General features: G+C 43.6%; 7 protein-coding genes across 7 annotated transcripts; 4 read left to right on the top strand and 3 right to left on the bottom strand.

The window, feature by feature from the left end:
- Positions 1–3,401: 3,401 nt before the first annotated feature.
- On the bottom strand, positions 3,402–4,351 carry LOC114242033 (chorion class high-cysteine HCA protein 12-like). The gene is made up of 2 exons (XM_089734167.1): positions 4,301–4,351; positions 3,402–3,791 (listed from the first exon to the last, which is right to left on the bottom strand). Exons 1-2 carry the CDS (start codon positions 4,349–4,351, stop codon positions 3,402–3,404), a joined length of 441 nt encoding a protein of 146 aa, XP_089590293.1.
- A 330-nt stretch (positions 4,352–4,681) lies between these two features.
- On the top strand, positions 4,682–5,230 carry LOC149503376 (chorion class high-cysteine HCB protein 13-like). The gene is made up of 2 exons (XM_089734152.1): positions 4,682–4,732; positions 4,817–5,230. Exons 1-2 carry the CDS (start codon positions 4,682–4,684, stop codon positions 5,228–5,230), a joined length of 465 nt encoding a protein of 154 aa, XP_089590278.1.
- A 4,848-nt stretch (positions 5,231–10,078) lies between these two features.
- LOC149503377 (chorion class high-cysteine HCA protein 12-like) lies at positions 10,079–10,977 on the bottom strand. The gene is made up of 2 exons (XM_089734181.1): positions 10,927–10,977; positions 10,079–10,435 (listed from the first exon to the last, which is right to left on the bottom strand). The coding sequence occupies exons 1-2, from the start codon at positions 10,975–10,977 to the stop codon at positions 10,079–10,081; spliced, it is 408 nt and encodes a 135-aa protein (XP_089590307.1).
- A 330-nt stretch (positions 10,978–11,307) lies between these two features.
- On the top strand, positions 11,308–11,877 carry LOC149503378 (chorion class high-cysteine HCB protein 13-like). Its single transcript, XM_089734186.1, has 2 exons — positions 11,308–11,358; positions 11,440–11,877. Exons 1-2 carry the CDS (start codon positions 11,308–11,310, stop codon positions 11,875–11,877), a joined length of 489 nt encoding a protein of 162 aa, XP_089590312.1.
- A 3,039-nt stretch (positions 11,878–14,916) lies between these two features.
- LOC149503379 (uncharacterized) lies at positions 14,917–17,581 on the top strand. Its single transcript, XM_089734627.1, has one exon. The coding sequence runs from the start codon at positions 14,945–14,947 to the stop codon at positions 17,555–17,557; it is 2,613 nt and encodes an 870-aa protein (XP_089590753.1). The 5' UTR covers positions 14,917–14,944; the 3' UTR covers positions 17,558–17,581.
- Positions 17,582–18,937: 1,356 nt separating this feature from the next.
- On the bottom strand, positions 18,938–19,975 carry LOC149503380 (chorion class high-cysteine HCA protein 12-like). The gene is made up of 2 exons (XM_089734724.1): positions 19,925–19,975; positions 18,938–19,429 (listed from the first exon to the last, which is right to left on the bottom strand). Exons 1-2 carry the CDS (start codon positions 19,973–19,975, stop codon positions 19,019–19,021), a joined length of 462 nt encoding a protein of 153 aa, XP_089590850.1. The 3' UTR covers positions 18,938–19,018.
- A 330-nt stretch (positions 19,976–20,305) lies between these two features.
- On the top strand, positions 20,306–20,822 carry LOC149503381 (chorion class high-cysteine HCB protein 13-like). Its single transcript, XM_089734192.1, has 2 exons — positions 20,306–20,356; positions 20,442–20,822. The coding sequence occupies exons 1-2, from the start codon at positions 20,306–20,308 to the stop codon at positions 20,820–20,822; spliced, it is 432 nt and encodes a 143-aa protein (XP_089590318.1).
- Positions 20,823–23,020: the final 2,198 nt, after the last annotated feature.

The raw sequence follows: 23,020 nt of genomic DNA on the forward strand, positions 1-23,020 counted from the left end.
CTAACAACTACAGAACATGGTAGAAACCCCACACCTAGCTAGTGTAAAGGTAGGATTAGAGATGAATGTTACAAAGACTAAGACAATAATAAATAGCTTGAAAAGACCAATAACAGTCAATAGTAGACCATTAGAATACGTGGAAAAATATATTATGTCCAACTATAAGCTTCGACAGGAGAAATAAAAACAGAAATAGAGAAAAAATAAAATCAACATGGAACAAGTACTGGGGTCTTACGGATATTTTTAAAAGAAATCTACCACAAGCCATTAAATCAAAAGTCATGAATTTTGCCTGAAAGCCTCTTGCCGTGTTTGACATATGGTTGCCAAACGTAGAAATTCACTGCTGAAACAAGAAAAAAGATAAGCGTCCGTCAGAGAGGACTTGAACGAAGCATGCTAAAGATAAGGAAGCTGGACAAAATACGACACACTTAAATAAGAAATATAATGAAAGCAACAAACGCTCTGAGTTACGCTCAAAAATTGTAATCGAAGTGGACGGGACAATGTTGCATGACTGACTGATCACAGATGGACCAAAAAAGTTAGTTTCTGGAATGGTCCCCTAGGCAAAAGAGCAAGAGGTAGACCTATAAAAAGATGGAAAGACGATATTAAATATTCTGGTCCAAACTGGAAAAAAGTAGCTGAAGACAGAATCAAATGGACATCACTAGAGGAGGCCTTCACCCAATCTGGGGTTGAAGACCACGTGCACCGTATCTACACGCAGGATGATCGGTTGGTCCTCTTGAGTTACAGGCTTATTGCGATAAGTTCCTTGTTTTTCAAGGCGAGAGAGCGGTCTATTAGACAGATTTGCCGTTTTTTTATTGCGGCTGCCCACTTTGAGACTCTCTCTCTCTTCCCAGCTATTTATCCCACATGGTGGTGGGGTCAGCTTTCCTGACTTTACTCCTCCACTTCGCTCTGTCTTCGACATCCTCGTCAGCAACATTACATTCTCTCTTGTCCTTCAGCACTACGTCCCTCCACCTTGTCTTGGGTCTGCCTCTAGGTCTCCGACCGGGGAGGTCGAGCAGTAGCGCTAAATTTCCGACGTAGTCAGGTGGCTTCCTTTTCACGTGACCATACGATCTCAGCCTACTCTCCTGCATCTTGTCGGCGATGTCCCATACACCTAGACTTCCACGCACGTACTCGTTGCGGATTTTATCGAGCCTAGTCACGCCACACATCCACCTCAGCATCTTCATTTCAGCAACTTGAATGGTATGCACGTTCCTTTTGGTTGCCGCCCATGTTTCGCTGCCATACATAAGAACAGGCCTTATTATGGTCTTATAGATCATACCCTTAAGCTTAATGGGCATCCTCCTATCGCAGGTGACACCACTTACTTCTCGCTATTTTAGCCACGCTGCGGCTATTCGGTGTTGAATGTTGCATTTTAAATTTCCAGATCTGTGCATCTTACTACCCAGATACTTGTATTGATCGCACATGTTTACAAGTTGACCGTCAATGGAAATCGGACTGTTGTCACCGGGATCTGGGTCATTAAAAGACATGTAATGTGTCTTCGCAACACTCAATATTAGGCCACTGGCCTGTAACTGCTGTTTCCACAACAGGAGTGCCTCTCGTAGCTCTGTGCGGCTCTCGGTGCAGATAGCAACATCGTCTGCATAGATGAAAGTCCACGAGGCTGAGGACTGCGCCACCTCAGTGAGTGAGTCTATAACCATGCCGAACAGAAAGGGACTCAGTATTGAACCTTGATGCAGACCTTCTGCAACTGCTATTGGTTTTGTCTGACCATACCATTGGCCTCGCATCCCTGTACATGTCAATTACAACGTTAACATAATGTTCGGGTACATTCTTCTTGCGAAGGTTCCACCAGATCGTATCTCTTGGCACACGGTCAAATGCCTTTTTCATGTCTAAGAATGCGACATACAATGGCCGAAGTTTCGTACGATACTCCTCAGCGATCGTATTTAGAGCAAACATAGGGTCGGTGGTAGATAAGCCCTGTACAAAACCATAGTTATTAAATCGATACTAATATTATAAAGAGGAAAGATTTGTTTGTTTGTTTGTTTCGAATAGGCTCCGAAACTACTGGACCGATTTGAAAAAATCTTTTTCCATTAGAAGCCGACATTGTCCCTGATGAACATAGGCTACTTTTTTTAAAAAAAAAATTTTTTTTTTTTTTTGTTTCATGTGTGTTTTAATGTTTCCGAAGCGAAGCGAGGGCGGGTCGCTAGTAAGAAATATAACGAAAGCACCAAACGCTCTGAATTACGCTCAAAAATTGTAATCGAAGTGGGCGGGACATGTTGCATGATTGACTGATCACAGATAGACCAAAAAAGTTAGTTTCTGGAATGGTCCCCTAAGCAAAAGAGCAAGATGTAAACCTATAACAATATGGAAAGACGATATTAAATATTCTGGTCCTGGTAGCTGGCCCCAACTGGAAAAAAGTAGCTGAAGACAGAATCAAATGGACATCACTAGAGGAGTGTATTCACTGGTGGTAGGACCTCTTGTGAGTCCGCGCGGGTAGGTACCACCGCCCCGCCTATTTCTGCCGTGAATCAGTAATGCGTTTCGGTCTGAAGGGTAGGGCAGCCGTTGTAACTATACTGAGATCTTAGAACTTATATCTCAAGGTGGGTGACGCATTTACGTTGTAGATGTCTATGGGCTCCAGTAACCACTTAACACCAGGTGGGCTGTGAGCTCGTTCGCCCATCTAAGCAATAAAAAAAAAAGGCCTTCACCCAATCTCGGGTTGAAGACCACGTGCACCGTATCGACACACAGGATGATCGGTTGGTCCTCTTGAGTTACAGGCTTATTGCGATAAGTTCCTTGTTTTTCAAGGCGAGAGAGCGGTCTATTAGACAGATTTGCCGTTTTTTATTGCGGCTGCCCACTTTGAGACACGAGTCTCAATTGTATCGTATTGCATATTGACTGCTCCCCCCCCCACATACCGGAATGCGTATCTACTTCGTGGCACAATGCTGGTAGGATGATCCTACCTATATATTTGATTACAAATTTACAATTTTTGTGAGTTTCATGCTTATTACACGATCTCATTTCTTCATAGTAGAAGTCATTCGTCAACTCATGTTAAGTATTTCTGCAAGTAAATAAATATCAGCGGCATCTGGGGCTTAAAAACCGCCATTATCGCTTTGCCGAATGCTACCAAGACAACAAATCTAATGAAAATAGCCGCATTATGAACTCGCTTTTATTGAAAATTCTAGTTAGATTTTTTTACTACATAAAGATGTTTACTTTCAAACATAAATAAAATACAATTGTGGTAATGAAAATAGAATAGAAATTATTATTGAATCTGAATATTGTTGATTATTTCAATAATAAATAACTTATTAAGTATCTTAGCAGCAACAACATCTACGTCCGCATCCGCATCCTCCGCAGCCGCATCCGCATCCACCGCAGCCTCCACAGCCTCCGCAGCCTCCGCAGCCTCCACAGCCTCCACAGCATCCACAGCCTCCGCAGCCTCCACAGCCACCACAGCATCCACAGCCTCCACCGCCGCATCCGCATCCGCAGCAACGTCCACAGATAGAGACACAGCCACTAGCACAGGCAGGGCCCCCGTAGCAAACACTACCGCAGATGGGCACGCGGCCACAGACACAGGTTTCACCACACACGGGCAGCTCACCGCAGACGTCCACATTACCGTCGCCCTCGCCGCCATAGCAACCGCAACCGCAACCACTACCGCATCCACAGCCACAGCACTGACCGTTCGCATTCTAAAACAACCACATAAATTAAAATCAAACAACGACACCTTAGTTCCTCTGTGCGTAACCCACCAGTTTCGTCAATTGTAGAATTAATGTAAGTATCTACCTCAGTTACAATGTATTTAAAGTAGGGGAGTCAAAGAGTAACCGTACATATGTACGTATGTCACAAAAATGTATCTCATACGTACCCATCAGGTTTTTTAATAGCAGCTTCCAAAGTGAAGGCACAATATAGTGTGATGATTATTAACATACAAGTAAAATTATTAGCGGTAGCATGGTCTACAGAGAGCTGATACGGGCAGGAAACATTGTTCTCCGGCTTGAACGGAGCACTTAGAGAACACAATATCAGAAGTCGACCATATGTCTCAAGATTTATGAAATCCTGTATGTTTTTGTTTTTAGTACAATGATAATCAGAGAACAATGAACAGGTACAAAAGAGGTATACCGATTTAAAGTTTAAAAAAAATGCTTACATTCGGAAGCTTTTAAAAAATAAAACTTACTTGGATCAGACAGCCCTGAACGCAGAGAAGGAGAATAGCGAAGGTAAACATGATGCTGGATATTCAGGCACTTAATGTTGAATGCTTTAAGCTTCAAGACTTCGTTCTTATATAGTAACTAAGGATCATGTTCACCTTGAGATAAGAAACAATTCAATGACAAACAGTTGAGAAACAATGATAGTTTGGTTTTTAATCAAACAGGTGTTCGTAATTGTTTCCTGATTACACCACCTGAAGGACGAAAACTGCAGAATATCTCCAAAGTCACGTCTATATGCTATTTAGATATGAAGCAGGTGGATTTTCAAGGAAACTGCTCGGTATAAAAGCTGATGTAGTTCAGAGTCAACTCATTCTGAAGTCATTCAGTGAAACAACATGGCCGCTAAACTCATTCTCTTTGTCTGCGCCATCGCCCTCGTGGCCCAGGTAAGTCTTTTAATTTTTAAATTGAATTAAATGGACTTAAAATGATTACTTAAAAATATTTAATTGTTTTTTTTTATTTCATAGTCCGTTTTGGGCACCGGTTGCGGCTGCGGCTGTAGAGGTTGTGGCTGCGGTTGTGGAGGTTGTGGCTCTGGATGTTGTGACCGTTTCTGTGTCCGTTCCAACTCTGCTGCTCCTACTGGTCTAAGTATATGTTCCGAGAACAGGTACAATGGTGATGTCTGTGTCTGCGGTGAAGTGCCTTTCCTTGGTACTGCCGATGTCTGCGGCGACATGTGCAGCTCGGGTTGTGGTTGTATCGACTACGGCTGCGGAGACGATTGCATCGGTATCACCCAAAGCTGTGGCGGGTGCGGATGTGGCTGTGGAGGCTGCGGTGGATGTGGATGTGGGTGTGGAGGCTGCGGTGGATGCGGATGCGGCTGTGGAGGTTGTGGAGGACGCAGATGTGGCTGTGGAGGCTGCGGTTGCTGCTGAGGATGTGGTGTCAGACGTTTATGTTGTGGCGTCTACAAAAAAGCTCATTGAGTTATGTATTATTAAAAAAATCAATAAAAACCCACATTTAGTAGTTATCCTCACTGTCTTTTCAGTACCGCAATTGAATTCTATTCTAATGTGTGAAATGTTCCTGAATACGTGTTAGGTTTTTTCAATGCTTAATTGAGTGGACGAGATGTTATATGTTTACTGGAGCTCATAGACATCAACAACGGTAATGTCACCCTACCCGTCTTGAGAAATGAGTTCCCAATCTCAGTTTTATAGTACAATAGATGCCCCATCCTTTAAATAGCCATGCGTTACTTGTTAAGGCAGAAACAGGCGGGGTGTTGATACTTAACCATGAGGGCTCAGAGACGCCCTACCACAAGTATGTTTCATGGTTGGAAGAAACGTGGCTGTCAAATATATTGTAGCGACACGGTCACATCTGATATCGAATATAATTTAACAATAGAAGCTTTATAAAATTTTCAGAAAACCTATTAGCTTCAAAATATTTGAATGTATAAATGTCAGAACAGATTGCCAGATTTAATTTATTTATAAAATTCAGATAGTAGCTTTATTATGCCCTGGCATAGCTGATGTATCTCGTTTTGATGCACAATAACAGGTATCATTCCATAACAACTGAATTCTATGAATTCTCAAATAGTACAGTAATTATAGGTCACTATAACGAAACATCGGGCGACTGTGATAAAACCTTCAGTTTTTGTCAGAATCATAGATTAGTGAAGAAGAAAAGGGTCGTATGCCGTAAGGGTCGTATTGTACTAGATTTTGATTAGATAATAAAGATTTGTCGAGTTCGACGAGTACGGTTATCGAGGTCCCTAAGCCTAGGGACTTCTTGTCGAACCGCGCTTTTCGATATCGAGTCGAAGGAACCCGCCCCTCCCTGCGATCGCTCTTGGCTGGAGTCCCGCAAGTAAGTCGATGATCTGGGCCTCGAATCAATCCGAAAACACATGAATTAGTCAGCATCGGAACGTTACTTCGATCAGGCTATGCGTCAGGATAATCGCCTTTTCGTTGCCGCTGCTGACTCTCCCCGAATCCTGATCACTCAGGAGCCAGTCACCGTCGACGCCCAAGACACGTCTTTACGGATCCATCAGATCCAATAGCTCTTACACTAGATACCTTTAGCTGTAACACTAAGAGCAGGCTCAGGGACTCCGGTAAACGTACTCATCGAACTCGGCAAAAAGTTCGACGTGCAACTTAATCCATTCATCAGCCCGCTGAGTTTCCCGCCGGATCTTCTCAGCGGGTCGCGATTCCGATCTGGTAGTAGATTCATTCGCGAAACAGTTGCTCCCGAGTGTTAGGTCTCTTTCGGAGGCGTTCGGGCAGCTGTAAGCTTATCCCACCACCCTGGCTGAGCTTTTGCTCGTCCACCTGTCCTCGTGAAACTGAAAAGGCCTCCGAGCCAATAGTAACACTTCAATAAAAAATTAAAAAATTAGCCGGGTAATGTCTGATTGTTGAAGACACTTGTTCTTTTGTTAAACAAATTGCTTATTATTCTGAAATGATACCTCTTCCCAAACTTAGAAGCTTGTTTTAGTTTTTTTTTTTTTGTTATTGTTTAGATGGGTGGACGAGCTCACAGCCCAGCTGGTGTTAAGTGGTTACTGGAGCCCATAGACATCCACAACGTTAATGCACCACCCACCTTGAGATACAAGTTCTAAGGTCTCAAGTATAGTTATTTGGGAAGCTTAACGACAAAGGGAAGATCTTCCACCGAGCGGGTGATATTGCTCGGTAGACCGACGGTCCGAATGCTGTTGTTCGGAACTTGTATATATGCGAGCTTAACTTGAAATTGTCGTAAGCGAGATTCAGGCATCTGTCAATTATCTTGCGTTGTATGATAGCTACCCGCCACATCACTCCCCTCCGAGACTGGAGGTCGTGTCATTTTTAATTAGCGTTGTCCGTGCTGAGATTAGCTTGCAAGAGCCAGTGCTGCTCGAAGCCTGCGGTGAGTCGAGGCTGAGCTTGAATGCTGCGTGCGTGTCGCCAGAGCTGCTCGAAGTTTGCAGTGAGTCGAAACTGAGCTGAATGCTGCGTGAATGTCGCCAGTGCTGCTCGAAGTCTGCGGTGGGTCGAGACTGAGCTTGAATGTTGCGAGCATGTCATGCGTAGTCCATGTGATGCAGAGCTTCCACGCCGGAGATGTGTGATCCCAAGCATTGATGATCCGGTCGTGGGCTGCGATGAACTGTAGCGGCGTGATGAGGCAGTGAAGTTGCGTGCCGTAGGACCAGGAAGCGCGGTGAGTCGGCTGCGATAGTCCTGTTGAGGCTGCGATGCTGGCTTGCTGTGGGACGACTGTCAATGACGTGCTTTTATCTGCGAGAATGCGGGGATTGTGGTAGCCGAAGTTCTTGATGCGCTGAAGATGAATCAGAAGGTTGCGTGTTCACATCTCGTCGCAGGTGACCAGTTTGGAGCTGATTAACGACAAAGGGAAGATCTTCCACTGAGCGGATGATATTGCTCGGTAGACCGACGGTCCGTATGTTATTGTTCGGAACTTGTATATATGCGAGCTTAACTTGAAAATGTCGTAAGCGAGATTCAGGCATCTGTCAATTATCTTGCGTTGTATGATGGCTACCCGCCACAGTAACAACGGCTGCCCCACAATTCAAACCGAAACGCATTACTGCTTCACGGCAGAAATAGGCAGGGTGGTGGTACCCACCCGCGCGGACACACAAGAGGTCCTACCACCAGTAATTACGCAAATTATAATTTTGCGGGTTTCTTTTTTATTGCACGATGTTATTCCTTCACCGTGGAAGTCAATCGTGAACATTTGTTGAGTACGTATTTCATTAGAAAAATTGGTACACGCCTGCGGGATTCGAACACCGGTGCATCGCTTCAACACGAATGCACCGGACGTCTTATCCGTTAGGCCACGACGACTACAAACTTGTAGACTGACGACGACTTGTCTTCCGTGTTTACATAATAAATACTGCAGTTACACAATTAATGCTTAATATAAAGGACGTCTAACCGGTGGAGCGAGCAGTCTTCAGAAAGGGTTTTTCAACGATTGACTACATTCATACTCTTGAATTGATAATGAAAAAGTATCAGAAATACGAAAGAACACTATAAATATCATTCATCGACTACCAGAAAGCCTTTGATACGGTAAGAGTACATACAAGTATCTGGGAAAGCATAACAAGGAACAAGGATTGGAGGAAAGATATGTAAAAATCATCAAATCCATTTATAAAAACAGCAACGGTAACATTAAACTTAAAACCTCAGGCCTTAGCTTCCCAATAGAAAGGGGAGTAAGACAAGGCGATCCGCTGTCTCCAATAATATTTATAGCTGTCCTCGAGGCGATCATAAACAAGCTAGACTGGAGCAAACGAGGAATATACATAAATGGCACCTGCTTAAGCCACCTGAGATTCGCTGATGACCTAGTTCGGCTATCCGAGTCATCCTAACAACTACAGAACATGGTAGAAACCCCACACCTAGCTAGTGTAAAGGTGGGATTAGAGATGAATGTTACAAAGACTAAGACAATAATAAATAACTTGAAAAGACCAATAACAGTCAATAGTAGACCATTAGAATATGTGGAAAAGTATATTATGTCCAACTATAAGCTTTGACAGGAAAAATAAAAACAGAAATAGAGAAAAAATTAAACCAACATGGAACAAGTACTGGGGTCTTACGGATATTTTTAAAAGAAATCTACCACAAGCCATTAAATCAAAAGTCATGAATTTTGCCTGAAAGCCTCTTGCCATGTTTGACATATGGTTGCCAAACGTAGAAATTCACTGCTGAAACAAGAAAAAAGATAAGCGTCCGTCAGAGAGGACTTGAACGAAGCATGCTAAAGATAAGGAAGCTGGACAAAATACGACACACTTAAATGAGAAATATAACGAAAGCAACAAACGCTCTGAGTTACGCTCAAAAATTGTAATCGAAGTGGGCGGGACATGTTGCATGACTGACTGATCACAGATAGACCAAAAAAGTTAGTTTCTGGAATGGTCTCCTAGGCAAAAGAGCAAGAGGTAGACCTATAACAAGATGGAAAGACGATATTAAATATTCTGGTCCAAACTGGAAAAAAGTAGCTGAAGACAGAATCAAATGGACATCACTAGAGGAGGCCTTCACCCAATCTGGGGTTGAAGACCACGTGCACCGTATCTACACGCAGGATGATCGGTTGGTCCTCTTGAGTTACAGGCTTATTGCGATAAGTTCCTTGTTTTTGAAGGCGAGGGAGCGGTCTATTAGACAGATTTGCCGTTTTTTAATGCGGCTGCCCACTTTGAGACACGAGTTTCAATCGCATTGTATTGCATACTGACTGCTCCCCCTTACACACCGGAATGCGTATCTACTTCGTGGCACAATGCTGGTAGGATGATCCTACCTATATATTTGATTAACAATTTACAATTTTTGTGAGTTTCATGTTTATTACACAATCTCATTTCTTCACAGTAGAAGTCGTTCATAAACATATGTTAAGTATTTCTGCATCTACATATTAGCTGCATCTGGAGTTTAAAAACCGCTATTATCGCTTTGCTGAATGCGACCAAGACAACAAATGTAATGAAAATAGACGAATTATGAACTCACTTTTGTTGAAAACTCTATTTAGATTTTTTTACTACACAAATATGTTTACTTTTAAACATAAATAAATTATAATTGTGGTAATGAAAATACAATAAAAATTATTATTCTTGAATCTGGATTTTGTTGATTTTTTCAATAATAAGTAGCTTAATGAGTATCTTAGCAGCAACAACATCTACGTCCGCATCCGCATCCTCCGCAGCCGCATCCGCATCCACCGCAGCCTCCACAGCCTCCACAGCCTCCGCAGCCTCCACAGCCACACCCGCATCCACCGCAGCCTCCACAGCCGCATCCGCATCCGCAGCAACGTCCGCAGATAGAGACACAGCCACTAGCACAGGCAGGACCCCCGTAGCAAACACTACCGCAGATGGGCACGCGACCACAGACACAGGTTTCACCACACACGGGCAGTTCACCGCAGACGTTCACATTACCGTCGCCCTCGCCGCCATAGCAACCGCAACCGCAACCACTACCGCATCCACAGCCACAGCACTGACCGTACACATTCTGAAACAGCCACATAAATTAAAATTTAACATTGACACATTAGTTTCTTTGTACATAATCCACCAATTTCGTCAATTGTAGAATTTGAGTAAGTATCTGCCTCAATTACAATGTATCTAAAGTATTAGAGTAAAAAAGTAAAATCTAAAGTATATATATGTCATTTACGTACCCATCACATTTTTAATAATAATTTCCACGGTGAAGGAATAACATCGTGTAATGACTAAGTTATTAAATGCACAATTACTAGTGGTAACATGGTCTATTATGAGCTGCTACAGACAGGAAACATTGTTCTCCGGCTTGAAGGGAGCACTTACAGAACAAATCAGAATTCGACCTCATGTCTCAAGATCTGTCAAATCCTCTACGTTTTCGTTTTTATTACGAAGATAATCAGAGAACAATGAAAGGGTACAAAAGAGGTCTACTGCTATTAAGTTAAAAATATTGCTTACATTCGGAAGCTTTTAAAAAATAAAACTTACTTGGATCAGGCAGCCCTGAACGCAGAGAAGGAGAATAGCGAAGGTAAACATGATGCTGGATATTCAGACACTTAATCTTGAATACTTTAAGCTTCAAGACTTCGTTCTTATATAGTAACTAAGGATCATGTTCACCTTGAGATAAGAAGCAATTCAATGACAAACAGTTGAGAAACGATGATAGTTTGGTTTTTAATCAAACAGGTGTTCGTAATTGTTTCCTTATTACACGGCCCGAAGGACGAAAACTGCAGAATATCTCCAAAGTCACGTCTTTATGCTATTTAGATATGAAGCATGCGGATTTTCAAGGAACCTGCTCGGTATAAAAGCTGATGTAGTTCAGAGTCAACTCATTCTGAAGTCATTCAGTGAAACAACATGGCCGCTAAACTCATTCTCTTCGTCTGCGCCATCGCCCTCGTGGCTCAGGTAAGTCTTTTAATTTTAAATTTAATTAATTGAACTTAAAATAATTACTTAAAAATATTTAATTTTTTCATTTGTTCATAGTCCGTTTTGGGCACCGGTTGTGGCTGCGGCTGTAGAGGTTGTGGCTGCGGTTGTGGAGGTTGTGGCTCTAGATGTTGTGACCGCTTCTGTGTGTGCTCCAACTCGGCTGCTCCTACTGGTCTAAGTATATGTTCCGAGAACAGGTACAATGGTGATGTCTGTGTCTGCGGTGAAGTGCCTTTCCTTGGTACTGCTGATGTCTGTGGCGACATGTGCAGCTCGGGTTGTGGTTGTATCGACTACGGCTGCGGAGACGATTGCATCGGTATCACCCAAAGCTGCGGCGGGTGCGGATGCGGCTGTGGAGGCTGCGGTGGATGCGGATGCGGCTGTGGAGGCTGCGGCGGATGCGGCTGTGGAGGCTGCGGTGGATGCGGATGCGGCTGTGGAGGCTGCGGTGGATGCGGATGCGGCCGTGGAGGCTGCGGCTGCTGCTGAGGATGCAGTTGCGAACATTCATGTTGTGGCGTCTACTAAAAAGTTCATTGAGTTATGTATTATTGAAAAAATCAATAAAATCCACCTTCAGTAATTATCCTCATTGTCTTTTCAGTACCACAATTGTATTTTATTGTAACGTGTGAAATGTTCCTTAATACGTGTTAATTGCTTATTCTTTTAATTGCTTAATTGGGTGGACGAGGCTCACCTGATGTTATGTGTTGACCGGAGCCCATAGACATCAACAACGTAAATGCCGCCCTACCCGTCTTGAGATATAAGTTCCTAATCTCAGTTTTATAGTACAACTAGCTGTACCCGTCCGCTTCGCTGGGCATTTAAAATTAACATTATTATATCTCACCCCCACAAAGATTCTCATCATAAACGCCCCCGGAACTGGTGTAGGAAATCCAACACTGATATTAAATATTAGCCTATCTATTAAGTACATGTATTGTCTATATGGATACCAAGTTTCAAGTCAATCGGATCCATATTTCAGTACTTATAACGGAACATCCGTAAAAACCATGGGGGATGCGCGATATATCGGCCATCAGTCTCTCTCAAAGCGTTGTACACAAGAGGCGATTAAAACTTGTGTCTGAAGTGGAGAAATCTCTGGGGCGGGTCTCCAAGTGGGGTGAACTTAATTCAGTTCAGTTCAACCCATTGAAGACACAGGTTTGCGCGTTCACTGCGAGGAATGACCCTTTTGTCATGGCGCCGGAATTTCAAGGAGTATCCCTGCAGCTTTCTGCGAGTATCAGGATTCTAGGGGTCGATATTTCGAACGATGTCCAATATCGGAGTCATTTGGAAGGTAAAACCAAGTTGGCCTCTAAAATGTTGGGAGTCCTCAACAGCGCGAAGCGGTATTTCACGCCTGGGCAGAGACTTGTGCTTTATAAATGCAGGTCCGGTCTCGCGTGGAGTACTGCTCTCACTTCTGGGCCGGGGCTCCCAAATACCAGCTACTTCAATTTGACTCCATACAGAAACGGGCTGTTCGGATGGTCGATAGTCCCGCTCTCGCGGTTCGCTTGGGACTTCTGGGTCTACGGAGGGACTTCGGTTCTCTCTGTGTTTTATACCGTATGGTCCATGGGGAATGCTCTAAGGAATCTCCTTTTTATGATCGCACCTCCCGCCATCGGAGCAGAGTTCATCCATATTATCTGGAACCACTGCGTTCATCGACAGTACGTTTCCAAAGATCTTTTCTGCCACGTACCATTCGGCTTTGGAATGAACTCCCCTCCACGGTGTTTTCCGAGCGTTATTACATGTCCTCAAACGAGGCTTGCAGAGAGAACTTAATGGTACGCAGCGGCTTGGTTCTGCCCCTGGTATTGCTGACGTCCATGAGCGACGGTGACCACTTACCATCAGGTGGGCCGTATGCTCGTTTGCATACAGAGACAATAAAAAAAAGTTATACATATTTGGATTCTGATTCACAACTCTGAACGCAGATAAGGAGAATAGATAGCACAGAAGGTAACAACGCTCAGAATTTAGGGAATCTTGAATACTTCAAGCTTCAAGACTTCGTTCTTATATCGAGGGGACACAGACTATTTGGTTTACGGGACATTTCGCCCAATACACAACATTTGTCTTTGTAATTAAAGGTGCGTTTTAACAATTCGATGTTTTTAACTGATCTTCAATTATGTTTAACCCATTCAAATGGCTGAAGAAGTTCTTTTCGGTGATGACAGCTTTTTCATATTTTAAACTATTAATAGCTTTCCTGTAAAGTTGCAACGTCGCTTACATCAAATAGCCATTCACCCCTCGATACAGTAACTGAGGATCATGTTCACCTTGAGATATGAAACAATTCAATTCAATTCATTTATTTATCAGATAACAATAATCCATCAATCCACGTACACATCAAAATCAAAATTTAATTACAACAGGTACATAAATTAGCTTTTAAAAATTGTAAACCTGTGATTTTGTAAATATAATCACTAAAATTCATTGTACCTGTCCTAAATATACAGTACAAGTGTTTTCGATGACAGAAGATAAATATATGGGTGTTTCGTAAGAAAGAAACGTTTCGTCAACCTTACGTACAAATCAGCTGATTAACAGCTGTGTGTTGTTTACGCTACGTTACGTTACGTACTAGTGAAGTGAAGTGAAAGAAGTGAAGTGTTTACGATATCAATGCGGCAGAAGAATCTGAACTTGGCAGCAATTTGGATGTTTTGTAGCTATCAAGTGTCCCCGTAAATCACACATCCATCTTCGTAATAACGGGGTGGCTTGTATGCAGCATTACATTTGACTACAAGATACCGTCGATCAAGAAAAAAATATTATTGTCAAAGGAATAATTTACCAAGAAATATCAATATCATAGGAACATTCACTTTACGTGCAAGCAATACGCCTGGTCTAGCGGTGTGAACTATGAAATCAAGTACGCAGTGAAGGAGTTACCATGTTCGAGCCCATTGTTATGTCGTCAAAATGTCGTTTTCTATTGTTATAATTTTTTTATTGTTTTTTATTTATTTAAAGAATAATTAAGTCAATATTGATGTAAAATTTTACAAAATTAGTTTAAATTGTATTTTTTAATTTGAAAAATTGATTTTATTGACATGATTTTTAGTTATTTTGGTTTATTATTGTTATCATTCAAATATATTTTATTGGTATTGTTTTTAATTTGACATATTTAAATGGAATTGTTATAGCTTTATTACTATTATCATTTTCTAATTTTACTTTTCTACTATAGTTATTAACCTAGTTAGCTACATGTTAAAGATTTTATAATATGTTTAAAATAATATGTCTCACTCACAACCGCTACCGCCAAATCCGAATACTTTTCCTGCTGGTCTTACTCAATGTGACGAATGTTTACGGTATTTTAAAGGTAATAGGGGTCTAAAAATTCATACAGGTAGAAGCCACAAGGCTGAGTCAGGGATCGAGGGATAATAGGGTTTCCGTGGTCCCATTATGGAAGAAACTGAGCCTTTATAAAAATAATTCGCCGGTTGTTATACGAGTTCCTCGTGGAGCCAGGGTTATGGTGGCCGAGGAACTTAAAAAAAACATTGATCAAGTTTTGCATGACAATAATGTCACAAGTTGGGAAGATCTTTTATCATTTGCATATAGAATTTTGCATGTAGATAAACAGAGCAATAACTCCCATTCACTTACTAAAAAAATTAAGGATAATTGTAAGAATAATTCCAATAAGACTTTGTTGGATGATGGGGTAAATTATGACAAGCAACAGCGTCCATTTAATAAAGTTGCAAAAATTGAGGGGAAAGTGAGTGATGGAGATTTAAAGGGTGCCTCACAACTATTATTTTCATCGGATTCTCTAGCTCCGAATAATGCCGACACTCTTCTGGCGTTGAAGTCGAAACATCCTGCACCTTTAACACCTGTTAATGTGCCGCCACCACAGTCTTCCACAACTTTGCCTCGTGTGTCTCTTGATGACGTTCTTACCACAATTACATCTTTTAAAAACGGTTCAGCAGGCGGACTGGATGGTCTATCCCCGCAGCATTTCAAGGATTTAATCAATGTTTCTGCTGGTGATGTCGGGCGGTCTTTACTTAAAAGTATAGTCTCGCTTGTTAATTTAATGCTGGCGGGAAGTGTACCTGACAGTATCGCTGATATTTTGTATGGAGCGAATTTGTGTGCTTTGATGAAGAGAGATGGCGGTATTAGGCCTATCGCTGTTGGCGGTACACTGCGCCGCATTGTATCCAAGCTTTGCTGCAAAGAGGTTCTGCCGATATTGAGTGGGAGGTTCCGGCCGATACAGTTGGGCGTCGGTACAAAGGGCGGCTGTGAAGCTGCGGTACATGCGGCTCGCACCTTTCTTAAGGGGGGTGGTGCCGAAGTATTGGTGAAGGTGGATTTAAAAAATGCATTTAATTGTATCGATAGGAATGCTTTTCTCAAAGAAGTGAAGGAACACATACCATCTATCTACCCTTACCTTTATCAATGCTATGGTAATCCATCTAAGCTGGTTTATAAGGAGAACCTTGTGGAATCAGCGACGGGTTGTCAACAAGGCGATCCACTCGGTCCGGCGATTTTTAGTTTGGGAATACATCCAGTTTTGAGGGAGCTGAAGTCCAGCCTAAATTTATGGTATCTGGATGACGGAACATTGGGAGGGGAAATTTCCACGGTCTTAAAAGATTTAGAATATCTAAAATCTGCTTTGGCCAGTTTGGGCTTAGAGCTCAATTTTGCTAAGTGTGAGCTCTTTATCAATGCCTCTTGTTGTTCCGTACCAGTTTCTGACGTTTTTGCAAAGTTTAATACCGCAGCGCCCAACATCAAAGTTGTTGATGAGAATTCTCTGATGTTGCTGGGTGCTCCCATTTTGGATAGATCGATCGACGCGTATATTGATGAGCAGATTGATAAATTTTCTCAGTGTTCCAACAATTTATTTGAAATTAACTCTCATATGGCTTTATTTATCATAAGACACTGTCTATTCGTACCTAAATTTACATATGTGTTAAGATGTTCTTTCTTATGGAAACATAATAATAAACTTAATTCTTTGGATGAAATGATAAAAGGTGTTCTGTGCAAAATAATTAATTGTAATTTGGGTGACCTCTCTTGGGAGCAATGTGTCCTGCCAGTACGTTTTGGTGGTATCGGCGTACGTAAAGCATCAGATGTTGCGTTGCCGGCCTTTCTTGCTTCTGCACACGCCTCCTGTCTCATAGTCGGTAATGTTCTCAACCCTTGTATGGGTTCCGTAGAGATTGTGGGTGTGTCGGAGGCTGGATCGGCCTGGCAGTCTTTATGTCAGGCGGATTTTCCTACTTTACCGCATTTGCAGCGTCTTTGGGACACTCCGCTTTGTCAACGGATACAGCAACGGTTACTACAGTCATATGATAACAGCGTGGACATTGCTCGTTTTCGCGCCGTTACCGAAAAGGAATCAAGTTACTGGCTTCAAGCCTATCCATCGTCCAATACAGGCACGTTGTTGGACAACAACGCTCTCTCGCTAGCTATTGGCTTACGGTTGGGGGCCCATATTAACGTACCACATTTCTGTGTCTGTGGCGAGTACGTCAATGAGCTTGGACATCACGGACTCTCGTGCCAGAAAAGCGCTGGGCGCATTCCAAGACACGCGTCTTTAAATGATATGGTAAGAAGGGCGCTCACTACAGTCAATGTTCCGGCTGTCTTGGAACCCATCGGAATTTTGAGGTCAGATGGGAAAAGGCCCGATGGAGTCACGCTGATTCCATGGTCAGTTGGTAGGTGCCTGGTATGGGATGCTACTTGTGTGGATACTGTGGCTCCCTGTCATTTAGATGGTACTTCGTCCCGCCCCGGTTCAGCTGCAGCTTCAGCAGAAATTACAAAAAAGCGGAAGTATTCGGGTTTGGGGTCTTCTTATTCTTTTTTGCCTTTCGCGGTTGAGACGATGGGCCCTTGGGGCCCTGAAGCAAAGAAATTTTTAATAGAAATCTCCAAACGCTTGAAGGAGGTTACACATGATGCTAAGGCTGGCTGGTACTTTGCACAGAGAGTGAGTCTGGCTGTCCAACGAGGCAACGTAGCCAGTATCTTGGGGACTGTGCCTCCTTCAAGCGCGTTGGAAGATCTGTTCTACTGTGTGGGTTGAGTTATGTTAAATTATTTTGATTTGACTTTCTGTTACTAATAAAAATAAATATATATAACAACAGGTACTAAAAAACAAAATAAACAAAAAATAAACAGTAGGCCTTTTCAACTAAGATTATAAGGAGACTAATGAGAAACAACGATAGTTTGGTTTTTAATCAAACAGTCGCTCGTAATTGTTTCCTGATTACACCGCCCGAAGGACGAAAACTCCAGAATATCTCTGAAGTCACGTCTATATGCTATTTAGATACAGAGCAAGTGGATTTTCAAAGAAACTGCTTGCTTTAGAAGCTGATACAGTTCAAAGTCAACTGATTCTGAAGTCGCTACCGCCCTCGTGGTTCCGGTAAGTCTTTTAAAATTAAATTTGAAATAAGTGGACATAGAGCGTTAAATACTTAACCGTTACTTAACTTACTTAAATACTTAACTGTTCACAGTCCAGCCAGTTCAATTTTGGGTATTGGTTGTGGTTGCGGTTGTGGAGGTTGTGGCTACGGCGGTAACGGCTTTGGGAGTCTCAGCGCTGGATGTGGTAGATTCTCCGGTGGGGGTCTCAGTGTCTTCTGCTTGGGCTGCTCCTACTGCCCAGGGTGTACGAGGGTTGTGTCGGTGTCTGCGGTAACATGCCTTACCTCGGTACTGCTGATATCGCTAACTAATTCCCCACCGCTAGTGCTAGTAGTCTCAACTACTCGGCTCGACGAACGAATCAACGAATCGGCTATGACGCTGGCTATGGTCTCAGCTTCGGAGACGGCTGTAGAGGTGTAGGTGTAGGTGACTATCAAATGTTGCAAAGGAACGCATAATTATTATTATTGGTGCAGGATAGAGTATGGGGTTTTTTATTACTTAGACGGGTCTATGAGCTCACATCCCACCTAGTATGAAGTGGTCATGCGTTTTTGACTGTTGGTAGGACCTCTTGAGTCCGCGCGGGTAGGTACCACCACCCTGCCTATTTCTGCCGTGAAGCAGTAATGCGTTTCGGTTTGAAGGGTGGGGCAGCCGTTGTAACTATACTTGAGACCTTAGAACTTATATCTCAAGGTGGGTGGCGCATTTACGTTGTAGATGTCTATGGGCTCCAGTAACCGCTTAACATCAGGTGGACTGTGAGTTCGTCCACCCATCTAAGCAATAAATAAAAAAAATACCTCAACAACTTGGGACACTCGGGCTATACACGTGGGCCACTTGTAATTCATACTCTTTAGAGCGTATTGTCAGCATTAGCGCTTTGCTGGATGCGACCAAGACAACAGATCTAATGAAAATAGACGAATTATGAACTCGCTTTTATTGAAAACTCAATTTAGTTTTTTTTTTATTGCACAAATATGTTTGCTTTCAATCATAAATAAAATACATTGTGGTATTGAAAATACAATGAGAATTATTATTGAATCTGGATTTTATTGATTTTTTCAATAATAAATAACTCAATGGGTTTTTAGCAGCAACAGCATCTACGTCCGCATCCGCATCCTCCGCAGCCTCCACAGCCGCATCCGCATCCACCGCAGCCTCCGCAGCCGCATCCACATCCACCGCAGCCTCCACAGCCGCATCCGCATCCACCGCAACCTCCGCACCCGCATCCACCGCAACCTCCGCACCCGCATCCACCGCAACCTCCGCACCCGCATCCGCAGCAACGTCCGCAGATAGAGACACAACCACTAGCACAGGCAGGGCCCTTGAAGCAAACACCTCCACAGATGGGCACGCGGCCACAGACACAGGTTTCACCACACACGGGCAGCTCACCGCAGACGTCCACATTACCGTCGCCCTCACCGCCATAGCAACCGCAACCGCAACCACTACCGCATCCACAGCCACAGCACTGACCGTACACATTCTGAAACAGCCACATAAATTAAAATTACATATTGACACCTTAGTTCCTCTGTACATAGCCCACCAATTTCGTCAATTGTAGAATTTGAGTAAGTATCTGCCTCAATTACAATGTATCTAAAGTATTGGAGTAAAAAAGTAAAATCTAAAGTATATATATGTCATTTACGTACCCATCACGTTTTTAATAATAATTTCCACGGTGAAGGAATAATATCGTGTAATGACTAAGTTATTAAATGCACAATTACTAGTGGTAACATGGTCTATTATGAGCTGCTACGGACAGGAAACATTGTTCTCCGGCTTGCAGCGAGCACTTACAGAACAAATCAGAATTCGACCTCATGTCTCAAGATCTGTCAAATCCTCTACGTTTTCGTTTTATTACGAAGATAATCAGAGAACAATTAAAGGGCACAAAAGAGCTCTACAGCTGACCTATTAAGTTAAAAATATTGCTTATATTCGGAAGCTTTTAAAAAATAAAACTTACTTGGATCAGACAGCCCTGCACGCAGAGAAGGAGAATAGCGAAGGTAGACATGATACTGGATATTCAGGCACTTAATCTTGAATACTTTAAGCTTCAAGACTTCGTTCTTATATAGTAACTAAGGATCATGTTCACCTTGAGATAAGAAACAATTCAATGACAAACAGTTGAGAAACAATGATAGTTTGGTTTTTAATCAAACAGGTGTTCGTAATTGTTTTCCGATTACACCACCCGAAGGACGAAAACTGCAGAATATCTCCAAAGTCACGTCTATATGCTATTTAGATATGAAGCATGCGGATTTTCAAGGAACCTACTCGGTATAAAAGCTGATGTAGTTCAGAGTCAACTCATTCTGAAGTCATTCAGTGAAACAAAATGGCCGCTAAACTCATTCTCTTCGTCTGTGCCATCGCCCTCGTAGCCCAGGTAAGTCTTTTAATTTTAAATGGAATTAAATGGACTTAAAATATGTAAATACTTAATAATATTTAATTGTTTCCTTTGTTCATAGTCCGTTTTGGGCACTGGTTGTGGCTGCGGCTGTAGAGGTTGTGGCTGCGGTTGTGGAGGTTGTGGCTGTGGATGTTGTGAGCGTTTCCCTGTGTGTTCCAATTCGGCTGCTCCTACTGGTCTAAGTATATGTTCCGAGAACAGGTACAATGGTGATGTCTGTGTCTGCGGTGAAGTGCCTTTCCTTGGTACTGCTGATGTCTGTGGCCAGATGTGCAGCTCGGGTTGCGGTCGTATCGACTACGGCTGCGGAAACGGTTGCGTCGGTATCACCCAAAGCTGCGGCGGGTGTGGATGCGGCTGTGGAGGCTGCGGTGGCTGTGGAGGCTGTGGAGGTTGTGGAGGATGCAGATGCGGCTGTGGCGGCTGCGGTTGCTGCTGAGGATGCGGTTGCGGACGTTCATGTTATGGCGTCTACTACAAATCTCATTGAGTTACATATTATTAAAAAAATCAATAAAATCCACATTCAGTATTTATCCTTATTGTCTTTTCAGTACGACAATTGTATATTATTGGACCCCCCCGATCACCCTCTTCGGCCAACCTATACCCTGGGGCAGGAAGGTCAAGTACCTGGGTGTCACCCTGGATGCATCCATGACATTCCGCCCGCATATAAAAACAGTCCGCGACCGTGCCGCATTTATTCTCGACAGACTCTATCCCATGATCTGGAAGCGGAGTCAAATGTCCCTTCGGAACAAGGTGACACTTTACAAAACTTGCATAAGGCCCGTCATGACTTATGCGAGTGTGGTGTTCGCTCACGCGGCCCGCACACACGTAGACACCCTCCAATCCCTACAATCCCGCTTTTGCAGGTTAGCCGTTGGAGCTCCGTGGTTCGTGAGGAACGTTGACCTGCACGACGACCTGGGCCTCGAATCAGTCCAGAAATACATGAAGTCAGCGTCGGAACGGTACTTCGATAAGGCTATGCGTCATGATAATAGCCTTATCGTTGCCGCCGCTGACTACTCCCCGAATCCTGATCATGCAGGAGCCAGTCACCGTCGACGCCCTAGACACGTCCTTACGGATCCATCAGATCCAATAACCTTTGCATTAGACGTCTTCAACGCTAACACTAGGAGTAGGCTTATGAACCCCGGTAACCATACTCGTCGAAATCGACAAAGAGGTCGACGTGCAACCTAACCCATGCATCAGCCCGCTGAGTTTCTCGCCGGATCTTCTCAGTGGGTCGCGATTCCGATCCGGTAGTAGATTCATTCACGAAGCACTTGCTCTTGAGTTGTTAGGTCTCCTTCGGAGGCGCTCGGACAGTTATTAGCAAATCCCACCCCTCCTGGCTGAGCCTTTGCTCGTCCACATGTCCTGGTGAAACTGGAAAGGCCTCCGGGCCACCAGTAATCTATCAATCATTAAAAAAAAAAATGTTATCGGAACGTGTGAACTGTTTTTGAATACGAGTTATATTCTTTGATTTGCTTATTTCGGTGGACGAGGCCCACCTGATATTTTTTTTTGATGGATGGTCTATCCGTTCTTGTATCCATCACTTAATGTGACTGGTATGGTCGGGATATGGTCTAGATACTTTTGAGCTGAGACGTATAACGAGACTTATGGTGCATTATTATAAGTTATTGCATAACAAATTTGATAACTCCAATCCACTGCACTGCACGCGTATGTAGCACACCGCTAGCTCTCCGACACATCTTGCTGTCTCACTGTCATCGCTACTCAATGGCTTGCTAGCCTGTGCTCTGGAAACAGGTATATTCCATGATGGTTTGCAGCGATTTATAGCTGTTACTAGAAATTACCTAAGCTAATATTATTTCCAATATTGTGGTTGCTACTTGGATGCAGCAGAGTATACGCTCGTCGCCTGCCCTGCATGGGAGGGGTGGCGCCGTGTCCTCGCTGCAAAAATAGGAAACGACTTGTCGTTGCCGAGTGTTGTGGCATCGATGCTCGGTGACGACGAGTCGTGGAAGGCGATGCTCGACTTCTGCGAGTGCACCATCTCGCAGGAGGCGGCGGGGCGCGTGTGAGACGCACAAGCCCGCCACCGTCGAGCGGGGGCCAGGGAGGCAGATCTAGCCCAAGCCCTGGCCCTCTAAGTGTTTCAGGTCTCACTCATATGTCGGCTTGGGGACCGGCGAGGGGTGCCTAAGAATACGACGTGCAAGCTGCTCTGCACGCGTGTTATGCAGGAGCATCCGGGTGATGGAAGGCCGGCTATCCTCGACCCACGCTGGTTCTGACCCAGCGGGGTGTTCCGTAGGATAGCTTACTCTAACCGGCGCCATCTAGGCGGGCTTCGGATAGCCTGCCGACCGAGGGGGCTGGTGGTCGTGGCACCGACGACCGCCGGTCCGGCGTCTCGAGGGGGAGGGTGATGGGAGAAATGTGCCGATGGGAGAGATGAGAGATGTGTTGCATTTTCGTGAGCTCTGTCTCATGCGAGGCTTGGATGCTGGAGCGACAAGAGGTTTTAGTCGGTTCGACTCCGACATGCCCCGCCCTCCATCCCCAGTGAAGGGCGGAAGTCCGGCGATTTCGTTCTGATAAAAAAAGAAAAAGCTAATTATATTAGTAACTTAC

The sequence above is a fragment of the Bombyx mandarina genome, chromosome 02 (assembly GCF_030267445.1).
Source record: "Bombyx mandarina strain Sakado chromosome 02, ASM3026744v2".
NCBI classification, from domain to species: Eukaryota; Metazoa; Arthropoda; class Insecta; order Lepidoptera; family Bombycidae; genus Bombyx; species Bombyx mandarina.

Bases quoted from the DNA above. Each gene is read 5' to 3' on its own strand.
- LOC149503380 (XM_089734724.1), bottom strand. From the start codon at position 19,975: ATGTCTACCTTCGCTATTCTCCTTCTCTGCGTGCAGGGCTGTCTGATC. The intron at 19,430-19,924 runs GTAAGTTTTATT...TGGCTGTTTCAG, and splicing joins TGCAGGGCTGTCTGATCCAA to AATGTGTACGGTCAGTGCTG.
- LOC149503381 (XM_089734192.1), top strand. From the start codon at position 20,306: ATGGCCGCTAAACTCATTCTCTTCGTCTGTGCCATCGCCCTCGTAGCC. The intron at 20,357-20,441 runs GTAAGTCTTTTA...CTTTGTTCATAG, and splicing joins CCATCGCCCTCGTAGCCCAG to TCCGTTTTGGGCACTGGTTG.
- LOC149503376 (XM_089734152.1), top strand. From the start codon at position 4,682: ATGGCCGCTAAACTCATTCTCTTTGTCTGCGCCATCGCCCTCGTGGCC. The intron at 4,733-4,816 runs GTAAGTCTTTTA...TTTATTTCATAG, and splicing joins CCATCGCCCTCGTGGCCCAG to TCCGTTTTGGGCACCGGTTG.
- LOC149503379 (XM_089734627.1), top strand. From the start codon at position 14,945: ATGGTGGCCGAGGAACTTAAAAAAAACATTGATCAAGTTTTGCATGAC.
- LOC149503377 (XM_089734181.1), bottom strand. From the start codon at position 10,977: ATGTTTACCTTCGCTATTCTCCTTCTCTGCGTTCAGGGCTGCCTGATC. The intron at 10,436-10,926 runs GTAAGTTTTATT...TGGCTGTTTCAG, and splicing joins TTCAGGGCTGCCTGATCCAA to AATGTGTACGGTCAGTGCTG.
- LOC114242033 (XM_089734167.1), bottom strand. From the start codon at position 4,351: ATGTTTACCTTCGCTATTCTCCTTCTCTGCGTTCAGGGCTGTCTGATC. The intron at 3,792-4,300 runs GTAAGTTTTATT...TGGTTGTTTTAG, and splicing joins TTCAGGGCTGTCTGATCCAA to AATGCGAACGGTCAGTGCTG.
- LOC149503378 (XM_089734186.1), top strand. From the start codon at position 11,308: ATGGCCGCTAAACTCATTCTCTTCGTCTGCGCCATCGCCCTCGTGGCT. The intron at 11,359-11,439 runs GTAAGTCTTTTA...ATTTGTTCATAG, and splicing joins CCATCGCCCTCGTGGCTCAG to TCCGTTTTGGGCACCGGTTG.